Source organism: Anser cygnoides, chromosome Z (assembly GCF_040182565.1).
Source record: "Anser cygnoides isolate HZ-2024a breed goose chromosome Z, Taihu_goose_T2T_genome, whole genome shotgun sequence".
NCBI classification, from domain to species: Eukaryota; Metazoa; Chordata; class Aves; order Anseriformes; family Anatidae; genus Anser; species Anser cygnoides.
Genome location: NC_089912.1, coordinates 79604086 through 79616599, shown reverse-complemented (window position 1 = coordinate 79616599; position 12514 = coordinate 79604086). Strand labels below are relative to the sequence as shown.

The following is a 12514-nucleotide window of genomic DNA, read 5'->3' as shown; positions in this document are numbered from 1 at the left end:
TTGTATAATTACAAATCAGTGCAGCTTAAAATTATGGGAATGGATTTTTAGTAGCAGCACTTTTTTTTGTCAATGTTATAGAAAACTTGTTATTTCCTGTCTGAAGGTTAGGACCAGGAAGCCAATGAGTCAGACTTAATTGTAAAAGATTTTCCACCTGAAACTGTTACATTTTCCCCCAGGGAGAGGTAAAATTTTATGACTGTATGAAATCACTTTTTTTGAATGCAACTGAACTACCACATTATTTGGATAGCACTTTCCATAATCTTTAATATCTGAAGTGCATCTGAAGCAGAGGGATAAGTTACTGCAGTCCTGGGCTTTTAATACAGAATTTACTGGTTTTCGTTAGCTCACAGGCTAAAGGTAACTTTTTGAAAAATGTTCTTTTCATCACAAGGGTTTTCTGATAATGACCTTAGAAAGAAACTTCCTAAGTCTCAGTCTGATCTTTTAGAAGTGTCTTTAAATGTTTTTTATTTACAGTGTTCCGTGTTTACCTTTAAAAATAAAGTGTTGAAGGAACAGGAAGCTAACTGTTGGTCTGTCTGTAGAGAGCTTAATTTACTCAAACAGAAAAACAATAGATGCATCTTCTGCTTTGTGTCGATATACTTTCATCGGTTTTCCTTTCTTACATATTTTTTTAATGTTTATTACACATGTAGTCACTTCCCAGAACGACTACTAATATGTAGTGTGCTGTGAATAGTGAGAATTAAACATTTTGGGGAACAGCATGCTTTCTTGTTAGTTTATGCTTGCAATACCTGTGTCATTTATGGTAGTTTACAAATGTTTTCCACCAGAGCAGTTAAATCCTTTATGCAGAGATTTGCTGACAGTACAAGTAATACAGATAGTTTGCAGACATTGGAATCAAATTTAAAAATGACTGATGCTTTTATATTTTACTTTGCATTATGAAACAAACTAATCACATCCAGTAATGTTGCCATTACTTGTCTTGAATTCCCAAAGCTTTTGCTTTGGGAATAATATTGTTAACTCCTTCCAGTCAGTCTGCTGGTTAATTTCTTTCTGTGTTTGTTTGACATACATCAATGATATTTTCTGTGTAATTTTTTATTTTTTGCCATTTGTATATCAGCTTAAGATATCACAGTAAAAACACTGCATGTGACAGAGTAGCCAGCCAAAATACAGGAAACAGTCCTAGGAAAACCCTGAAATGAACAAGATGAAATATGAAAGGTTAGTGTACATTATTTAGAATATGTACAGTATAGGTTTTTCAACCAAAGAATTTACAAAGTACCTTATTATTTAAAAGAAACGGAGGAAAACTAAGGTGGGTGTGAAACCAAATTACTTTGCAGAAGAAATTTAGCAGTCGTGCTTGTACTTGCACAAAAATGTTTGGGAAGAACTTAGGCATGCAAGCTATTTTTTAAATAAAATAATCTGTTCAGTAATCTCCTTCCTTTCTTTGAGGTATACTTGCTGTTTTAGATCTAAGAGTCTTAGCAAGTAAGATAACAGTCTGTAATGCTCCCATTAACGTTAGAATTACTATTAAAAATGGTATGAAAATGATGAATGAGATGACCAGACATGTTAAGACATTATCAACTTTTAATTATTTCAGATTTAAAATCAAAGTATACAAATCTTTGAAATTGAATTCATACTCAAATATACAGGAAAAAAAAAGCTATTTAAAAATGTATTTTGAAAGCACTAAAAATGCATTTTGCCAAGGTACCTGTTAACTGTATATTATCAGCCTTTTTTTCATTACAGTCCTCTATGAATGTTCTTCCTGTCATTCCTGATTATAGCCGATTTCCCATATTGATGAATCACCATGTCACAGGCTCTGAAAGTCATTGTTACTTTTTATGTGCAAGTACACTTCTTACCAACTGTGCTATTGCCTTTTTTTGCATAATGATCTGTGCCTGATGTTTTCAGATTTTTCCTCCATAGGTAGGTAGCTTACTGTTTTAATTTTGATTTGGAATTGTATACTGTCAGTAGGTTTACAGAATAACACAAGGAAGAAATAATCTACAATTCAAAGAGAAATGGGGGAAAACAACACATATTCATTTTAAGACATATTGTGACCCATGTCAAGTAGAGCAAGCGACCCAACTTTTCTGTCTCTACTCTCAGTTGTCACTACTTCAAAGCAAGAAAGAGAAAATAAATGGTTAAGTATTCTCCATTTGATTAATTAGTTTGTCTAAGATTTGTCTAAAAGTAAATTCTTGTGTTTCTGAACATTTATAGTCTAAAGCATTTGTTATATACTATATACCATGTATATCCTAACCCATTTTCAACAGCTATGTTATGTTATACTAGAGGCTATATGCCATCTAATTTTGCTTTTGGAAACAGAGCTAAAATAGCAGGTATGTTCAACCAAAGTGAAATCACCAGAGATCAATCTATTGAACTACAGCAAAATCCTAATAATATTGCTAGTCAAAGACATGTGGCAGGGGAGTGACAAATACCTGATATATATTTAATTACTCTTCAGATCTGATTCATTTCCAAATACCTCTCCAAGACGAAATTAATATAAAAACTGAAGATTGTTTTCATTTTCTTATAAGGACAATGGTTGTTTAACCAGTTTTGGCTAATCCTTTAGGCTTTGTGACCTCTTGGTATGTGTATGCTACCTACACATAATATATATATATATGTATTTATTAAGAGAGATATACATATCTGTACATATATATGTATGACGGCTTTTTTTTTTTTTTTTTCCCTAGATTCACTGTAGCATTTCATCCTCTTCATCCAGGCTCATTTAATTTTACTATACACTGGGAAATCTTCCTCTTTTTCCCTCTCATTATTTAGGTCAAATTGATGAATGCTCAGTTTCTCCTCAGATTCCCACAGCTGAAGCAGTGAAGCAGTATCCCACCAGAGAAGCTTAGTATGTCATTCTTGCTTTTATTATTTGTCTGTTTTTAAGAGATATTTTGGCAAGAATACTGGATGAATACCAATAAAGAAATGGGCTTTCAATCACAGAAAACTATATATAGAGCTTGTCACATTTTTTTTTTTTTTTCCCCAAGCAGAGACAATGCAAACACCTTTCATTCAAGGGGAGCAGGTTAATGTGCACAGCCAGGACTCTCAGAACTAGCATCAATCTGAAGTTGAGCTTGGGAAAGAGAAATAAAATTGAAGTAGCAAGTTCAGTAACTTCCATGATGAAAATATGGCAAAATAAAATATTCAAGAAATGAGAATTATGAAATCATAAAAAGGATTTTATTTTCCAACTTTTTATATTCTGTTACAAACTATAAAAAGTAACACACAATAATAAAGATGAAAAAGAATATGCAGTTTGAGAGAGTGGCAAAATATCTGGAAAGGTTAGAAAAGCAAGGTGTTAAAATATTAATTAACATTATGCCAAGGATGCATTACCCTCTTATTACGGTTTAGTGGCAGCAACAGCTGATTCCCAGGGAGAAGGACAACATGAGGACAAGCAACAGAGATGGATGGAACTGACAGATAGTATTAGCTCAGAAGTGAGGGCAGTCTTGGAGCTCAGACTTGTCCATCTCAGGGACTATGCGCCCCTGCATAGGGACACACAAGGCTAACTCTTTTCAAAATGTTTTTCCCAGTGGAAGTTAACACTGTGACCTTGTATTTTCTCCTGAAATGTAAATAACTGTTCCAGGGCCAATCCCAGAACTCAGTTTGTACACTAGCTTTTTGCTATTTCCTCTCCATTCTCTACTGAAATGCAGGGTGATTGTTTTCACTTGGTTCTGACACCTGAAAATGACAAAAATTATGGGATGTGCATGCACGAATTAAGAAAATGAATTTTCAAGAGAGGTATGAGAAGAAAGATAACTCTTGGCTCCAGTGGGAAATAAAATTTTCTTTAACTGCAGAAGTCTGAGAAGTGCAAAATTATATTTAAATATGCTTGTTTAAAATAAAATTTTGAAAATAATGAAACGCCACTTTTCCCAAGGTTTGAATAATCATTTCAAGTACTATGGTACAATGTGCAACTTCATTAGCTGTCTCTGAAGAAATGTGGTTTATGTCATCCAGTGTGGCTTAAGTTTCCCCTTGCTTGATTCTTGTCAACACACTGAACAAGCCCATGCATTTTAGTAACCACCACCCAACACAGATCCTGGAAATGCTCAGTTAAGAGGATCACAAGAACAGGAAGAGTGCTTACAAAGCAGATTAAAACAACAGTGTTGGAAGAGTGTTCCTAAGGTTCTGCTTTGCCTGCAGTCACCCATTTCATGAGAACTAAATTTTCAGTGCTTTCCATGTGAAAACAATAAGTATTATCTCCTGCAAGGAGACGGATTGTGATTGCAGAACCAATAAAAAGCAATTAGAACTCTGGTACTCAAGTACAATAAGGCAAATCAGGAAAGCAAGTAATTAACGTTAGATTAAAAAAAAAAAAAGGGAGAGAAAAAGATTAAACTTTTTTTTCTTTGTACGTTATTTTTTGTGTTATTATTTACTGTGTAAAAGATACCAATACATTTCAAAGTATGTTCTGTTTTTGCTCAGATGGCTTTTCCTAGGAAGATCAGATTTTTATTTAAAAATAAAAATAAAAAGGGAAGTATCACTCCACTACATGGTCTTTACAATTTCAATGTTGTAATTTTAATTTATATATACATATATATTTAATTTTCATTTGTTATTCATTTTATTGCCTAGTATTACTATTGGGGGAAGGCATTGAAATGAACTACTTTTAAGGAGTTAGATGGGTTGGTATTACAATGAAAGAGCAGATAAGATCTTCCTTTGCTGTCAATAATGAAGAAAATGGTTGTATGTGAAAAGAGAGAATAAAAACAGCTTAATAAGTGAGGGAGGACCATAGATGAATCCTAAATCCAGACTCTTACCTTAGATAAAAATGTTGAGCAGAGGGGTTTAGAAGCCTGGGTATACTTAATGACAGCCAGCTGAATTACACATATTTATGTCACTATTTAAAAAGATGGTGGTGCTCATAAAACTGTTTTCTGCATTCTGGCATTTTTCAGGATGGTCTTTGAAACACGTTTAGAACATTGAAATAATGCAGGGAGGAGTACTCAGAACAAGTATAAAGTGAAGAGTGGACCACCTCCTAAACTGGTAGTAAAACATGTACCTATAATTTTCTACTCTGGCTCACTTTGTTTAAAAATTCATTTTTTACAATATTCCGATATTACTGTTTTGTTTGTTTGTTTTATGATTTATGAACAGATGATTCAGTTTGATCCTGGTAAGGGAAAGGCTGTTGATGTAGTCTACCTAGACTTCAGCAAGGCCTTGGACAAAATCTCCTAGAGTTCTGTGGTGAACCGAGTGAAATCCAGCCATCGACCAGTCACCAGTGGTGTTCCCCAGGGGTTGGTGTTGGGGCCAATCCTTTTTAATATCTTTATTAATGACTTGGATGAGGGAATTGAGTACACCCTCAGTAAGTTTGTAGATGACACCAGGTTGGGGGGGAAGCGTCGATCTGCCGGAGGGTAGGAATGCCCTGCAGAGGGACCTGGACAGGTTGGATCTATGGGCAGGGGCCAATGGGATGAGGTTCAACAGGGCTAAATGCTGGGTCCTGCTCTTTGGTTAAAACAACCCCATGCAGTGCTACAGGCTTGAGGCAGAGTGGCTGGAAAGCTGTGCAGAGGAAAAGGATCTGGGGGTGTTGGTCGATGCTTGCCTGAACATGAGGCGGCAGTGTGCCCAGGTGTGCAACAGCATCCTGGCTTGTATCAGGCATAGTGTAGCCAGCAGGACCAGGAGGTGATCGTCCCCCTGTACTCAGCTCTGGTGAGGCCACACCTCGAGTACTGTGTTCAGCTTTGGGCCCCTTAGTACAAGAAGGACATCAAGGCCTTGGAGCACGTCCAGCAAAGGGCTACAAAGCTAGGGAAGGGCCTGGAGCACAAGTCCTATGGGGAGTGGCTGAGGGAACTGGGGTTGTTTAGTCCGGAGAAGAGGAGGCTCAGGGGAGACTTTATTGCTCTCTACAACTACCTGAAAGGAAGGTGGGGGGAGCTGGGAGTCAGCCTCTTCTCACAGGTAACCAGTGATAGGACTAGAGGGAATGGCTTCAAGTTGCAGCAGGGGAGGTTTAGGTTGGAAATTAGGAGGCATTTCTTCTCAGAAAGAGTAGTCAGGCACTGGAAAGGGTTTCCCTGGGGGGTGGTAGAGTTACTGTCCCTGGGGGTGTTTAAGGAAAGGTTGGATGTGGTGCTTAGGGACATGATTTAGTGGGTGATATTGGTGGTAGGGTGATGGTTGGACCAGATGATCTTGAAGGTCTTTTCCAACCTTAATGATTCTATGATTTTTGTTGGATAGACTTTTTCGTTTTCAGTTTTATATGTTCTGCCCAATCCTGTTGTGCCACTAATATTAGCTGACTCAATATATACTGTTTTATGCAGAGATTTTGCAGATCTTGTTTCTGTACTTATGTGCCATCTATAAGTGAAGAATAATTAGACCTGTGATCAAAAGTACTATGAGAAAATAATTATTATATTTTTTTATTTTTTTTTGGTGGTACTCTAGGATGCTAAGAGGCACTTAAAGATATTATTTTCTGTTAATGGTTGATGTAAACAGAAAGAATTGACAAGCTTTCAGGAAAGAACACTCCTTTATTTTTTCTGCTAGAGATCCCCGAATTAAAAGTAAAAACAAGTTAAAAACAATTCCTCTGCTTTTGTTCTAATTAGGAAATTTATTTAAAGAGTTTAAGAGAACTTGGGCAGACAGCACATATAAAGCTGACAGAGAACCGGTTATCTTCAATTGTTTAGTAGGCAACGAAAGGAATAAAATAGGAACGGAGGGACAGAAGTATATCATGGAACCTCCATCTCTGCAGAGCTCATGGTCATTGATACGTGTCAGAGTGTTGAATTGCCAGGCTTACCTTATGTATGTGTTTTGTAGACGCACTCAGGATGAATAGTGAAAAGTGGTGGTACAGGACAAACAGTGAGATCATGGAGAACAATGGAGGTGCAAGCACACTATGATTTAGACTGTTTTGGAAACAGCAGCCCAAGATAAAGGAGGCACAGCCTCAGTGTGTGTCTTGTTAATGCTGGAAGAGGGGAAGAACGTTTGCTAAGACTATAGATGTCAGTCTTTTAATCAACTGTCATCTGAAAAGAATCCCATTATCACCAGCTTTTGTGCCTATTGATGTATTGAAATTGAGGTTTCTATTCTTTATTTGAGCATACTGAAATAAGTACTACTAATGAAAGAACAGCTTTTCTGAGACAGTTTCCCATGTGGACAGATGGGGAGGAGGTCCTTAGGTATGTCCATAAATTCAAAGATAGGTTGCATTTCTGCATATGTCTCAGGTCATTGGTAGCTTGTAGGATTGCATACTTTGTCAGATTTGAACTGTACCAAGTGAGAATTTTTGGAGAACTTCAGTAAAATTTTAATACCATTGTTCTTTGCTATCACATAGCAATATGTAATATGTTTCTGTTTTTATTTATTTATTTGTTTATTGGTATCTATTTTTATAGCTAAAAACACATGCAAGAAAACAGGATCTTCTGTTTGTGTATTTATATAGTTCAGGTACTTTTTCACCTGGATATAAAATCATTTGACCCATCAGAATGTAGTAGTATAACTGGAAGTGATCATGATCTAACAGAAGATTAAATCTTCAGATGAAGACTAACTTGCAACAACAGGTAAAGTCAAAAGAGACAAAATGCTTGTATCCATGCAAAGGTTATAAACAATTAAAAATGAAGGTTGGAAAAAGCAGAAATCAAACCCAAAGCAAAATGTTGGCTAAAATTAAAAAGTCTTTAAATTTCCAATTTAAATATGAAATATTTAAAATATTTTATTTTTCTTTGAAAAAGAATCACAAAATCAAAATAAACATAGGGCAGGTGCTACACTAGGTCCCAAAACGTATGCTAAATGCTGTAGCTCCATTTGAGTGTGTCTTCCAGTTCTGTTCTGATAATTTATTATGTGAAGATGTGCATATAGCTAATATTATGTGATATTAGTAACCCCCAAAATAAGGGTCTTCAATGTGTTTTCTCAGGACTTATGTTAAGCAAAGATGCAAGTCTTTGTGGGAACAGTGTTTCTGATATCTCCTAGATTTACATCTTCATGGGATCTTTGTGATTTAGTTTGGAATGTCCAGCTTTTGATATTGGATGTAGCACAATAAGTACCAACTGGTAACCATACCACATAATGAATATAATAGAATGAAAATAGAATGGAAAAAAATAAAGCAACCAAATAATTTGTTTTGTTTGTGTATGCATCTTTGAATGTTTTGACAAAAATATTTGCTAGTATTACTTGAAACCACTGTTTTCCTAAGAAACATTATCATTATTATTAGAATTAAAGGATTTGAATTGGAATGTTGTCTTCAGTTAAAGCATGCTGTCTTGTTGGGTAAGATAGTTCATACTGACAAGAGTGTCTAGGCTCTCAGATATGATTTAGCTGCTTTATGCTATCAGATAGTTGTTAATCCTCACTCTTTCAGACTTTCCAGATGGTTATTTGTAATCAATCTGTCTGACATAATTAAAAAAGTGGGGAGTTATCATGCATGATCTATAAATAATTTCTCTATATACTTCTCGCCCTTAAGGTAGGGATTTCAGTTCCTTGAGAAAGCAAAATTGTTTAAAAGAATAGTGTTCCAACAAGATATGCTGCTTTGAAAGCTGGAACGATAAAATAGAAATTTTGCTTCTTATACTCAGTATGTCTTTTCTGTCTGTCTAGGTAGAAATTTGATTTAGTCTATGTATAGATTTTTTAGCTGGTAGAGTTAGGCTGTTAATGAGTTTGAACAGGTATAAATTCTTATTGACATACCTGGTCAATTGTAAACTACAGAATAAGCTCAACTACTTTTGAAGATTTGTGTTTTCAGAGTGTAGTGTGCTGAACTCGTGAGGTTGGTGTACTGTAGAAGTGCAATCACTGTTTTGCCAGTGTTGGCATTTGCACTTTACTTTTATTGAATATTCTTAAACTGTTTTCCCTCCATAGACAGACTCTACAGTAAAATTGAATTTGTCAATATCAATATCAACTAAAAATCTTTAAAAGAAGCCTGTAACTACTGAAAAAAAAATCTAAGAATCAGAGCAGTTCAGAGTTTACATTAAATATACTATGCCTGCACAACCTAAAATAATATAAAATGACCAAAACAATCTAGTAACACTTTGTAGTCATTCATACTCGGAAGCTATTAGGAACTCATCAAATTCTTGGTGGTATCTGTGGAAGGCTACAACAGACTCAGTGAATGTTTTTATGCATTGAATGTTCAATAACAGCTAGTAGATACTGCAGTCCACACATAGGATGAGATGTCTAATTCATTACTGACAGTGACATCCAAGGAGCACCTTGAAAACTGAAAAGCTGCAATTAGAGAAATTGCCTTAGCATAGACAATTCAGTGAGATGACCTACTTAGAAGGATCATCATGTACCTAAAAGCAGGCTACAGTTTTCAGTTGTGAATATTACTTAGTGTTTTTTCTTTAAGGCCGCATTTCTCTCCCAGTAAATGTTTCAGTTTGCTTTGAAGAGTTGAATAGTACCACCACACCTGATTTCTTTGACAAACATTCACAGTGTTTGAAATTAATCTAGAGGAAGAAACTGAAAATAAAGACATTATCTACCATAGGTGAATTTCTAGAGTCATTGTTAAACAAAAAAAAAAAAAAAAAAAAAAAGCTAGGGAAATATCTTTTGGCTTCTTAAAATATATTACCTGCATGTTTGTGTGGTGTTTCAGGTTGGTTTTCTTTTAACAAAAGGACACCACACCCTTAGTTTATGTGATGCAGTATGCAAAACAATATTAGTCTGAAAACTAATGTCTGAAATATGCTTCTGGGGACAGTGTTTGCAACTGAATGAAAAAATGTCAGCTTCTCAAGGCTCTCATGGAGCTCAAAGTACAGATCCACAATACCTCAAGAGGAATAGGATTTTCTTCAGAAATCTGCAGCCATTTATTCTTACTCCTGTTTTACATCCCACTGCCTGCTTAGTATTACAGCTGCAGCTTTTTTTGAGGTTATGTTGGAAAATGGATCATTAAAATGATCGTAGTTAAAAATAACCCCTTTGCCAAGCTGGAAACAGTGTTTTTCTGGAACCATTCATACAGAAATTCATGCCTGCTTTTTCCCAGAGGTGAGGCTTCTGCATCCCTGTTGCAGTGCCCAGATTCATCCTCCCCTTCCCTCAAACACATGAATAATGGTGCAGTTCTGTAATCAATTTCAGCTGTTCTAACTATGGACCTTTGCCAAAGAAGGAGTCTGTATTTCTTCCCTATCTCTGCTTGCACACTGCCACCATTTCTTTCTACTACCCTTAGCAATTGTGCAGCCCCCTAGTGATTGTACAGATGTGTGAAGAGCCAAATAGCTTTGCTGATACTCCTGAGGTCTGAGCAGAAAAAAGGAAATGGTTACATCTTCAGTCAAGTGAGGAGGCTGCTTCTGTTTCTCTTCTTGTAGCTGCAGGATCACAAATGCTGACATGGGGGAAGAGATGGAAAGCTACAGCAGGGGAGCAGGAAGGGTGACCAGGACATCCTGGTCACACCAACATCCTGGTGCTTTCACATGGGTAGATTGGCATGAGTTCATGCTGGACTAACACTATTGGGTGTATTAGCTGAGGATATATAATTGTTTCAAACTGCCTCTCACTATGGACATGGGAGAGTGGGATGGGTCTGTGCATGATTTAGGGATTGGAAATTGCCAAAGTGTGAAAAAGCCACCACTTCAATGTACCTATCTCCTTGCATCTCCCTTACTGTAGAGTGGGGCTACACCAATAACGTTAAATATTGCTCAGTGTGAATGCATTGGCCATGTTCAGTCAACTTTGGGATACTGGGTGTATTACTGAGACTTTATAGCAACTCACTGAGAGAAAAGCTGATATTTTTAGCCTTTTATTATATAGCAGTGAGCTCAAATGGGGAAGGACAGTGGAGACAGAGTCAATGTGAAGTATGACTCATGAAACTGCTTGTTTTCATTCCTGACAAAACCCAGTATCCGCTGAAAAACTAAAATGTAATAAATTTTATTTTGAAAACATGTATGTATGCTAAATTTTTCTTTAGAGTATCTTTCTTTTAACATGGTATATTTGTATGTTGTTGTAGTTAAAACCCTGAACTATGGTGTCCAGTGTGAAGAAGAACATGAAAAGAAGCAAAGTATAAACTTTTTTTTTTTTTTTTGTCTCATATTTTTCAGGTAGCATATTACAGCTTCACATTTTCTGCTGATGTCCAGCGCACAATAGATTTTCCAAACAGTGTTTGACAGGTGTCTCTCCAGTAGAACAGCAGTCTTTCTTTGATACAAGATGGAGGAATCATACAAAGATAGGACTTCTTTAGTGAAAGGGGCAAAAGATATTGCTAAAGAGGTGAAGAGACAAGCAGTGAAAAAAATGAATAAAGCTGTTGACAAAGCTCAGGACGGCTACACACAGAGGTCCTACAACCGATTCCAGGATGAGGAAGATGATGATGATTATTATGTTCAAGGAGGAAATTATGGCATAGAAGCTAATGATGATGAAGGGTCAAGTGAAGCAACCGAAGGACATGATGAAGATGATGAAATTTATGAAGGGGAATATCAAGGAATCCCCAACATGGGGCAGGGCAAGGATGGCATGGTGGCCTTAGGGCAGTCTATGCATGATGAATATAAGGATCGTCGTGAACTGGAAACAGAGAGGAAAGCTGATGAAGAAGAGCTAGCACAGCAGTATGAACTGATAATACAAGAATGTGGCCATGGTCGATTTCAGTGGGCACTCTTCTTTGTTTTGGGAATGGCCCTAATGGCTGATGGGGTTGAAGTTTTTGTGGTTGGATTTGTGTTACCCAGTGCTGAAACAGATATGTGCATACCCAATTCTGGATCAGGATGGCTTGGTGAGTGAAACCTTTGCTCTGTGTTTGTGCTATTACAACTGTCACTTACAGTATGCCTAAATATGAATTATGTTAATGTTAATGCTTATATACAAATATTTTGTATTGAATATAAATAAGTAAATCACATTAATACAGATAATATGAAGCTTATAATTTTATTTTTTAAATAGTTGTTTTCTTTTTCAGTCAGTATGTATAAATAAATCCATGAGGCAGAAGACTGCACAATAAAATTTAAGAGCAGAAGGGTGGTTTTTTTTTCTTGTTTACAAGAGTAGTTATCCAGATGTATTATATTAAAAAAAAAAAGAAAAGAAAAGAAAAGAAAAAAGAAAACACAAACAGTGAATTACTAGAGTTCTTAAAGATTTGTGCAGGTGTAATAGAGAACAGATTACACACAACTGTATGGGAGCGCTCCCAAGGGTGAGGTGGTATACAATATAGGGAATGCAGGAAATCCAAGGAAAATGCTGTCTAGCT

At 36.2% G+C, this 12514-nt stretch overlaps 1 protein-coding gene across 7 annotated transcripts in view; it reads left to right on the top strand.

Annotated features, from left to right (window-relative positions):
- Nucleotides 1-12514, top strand: part of SV2C (synaptic vesicle glycoprotein 2C) — a 112534-nt gene that overhangs the window by 15664 nt on the left and 84356 nt on the right. For 4 of the 7 annotated variants that reach the window (XM_048053679.2, XM_048053674.2, XM_048053673.2 and 1 more), the window contains one exon: nt 11337-12028. In XM_048053679.2, the coding sequence (XP_047909636.1) occupies nt 11449-12028 (580 nt within the window). In that variant the 5' untranslated portion in view covers nt 11337-11448. Of the gene's footprint in view, nt 1-4979; nt 5149-10575; nt 10693-11336; nt 12029-12514 lie in introns of those variants that run through there. The other 3 variants (XM_066988143.1, XM_066988142.1, XM_048053680.2) reach the window with 3 other exon arrangements.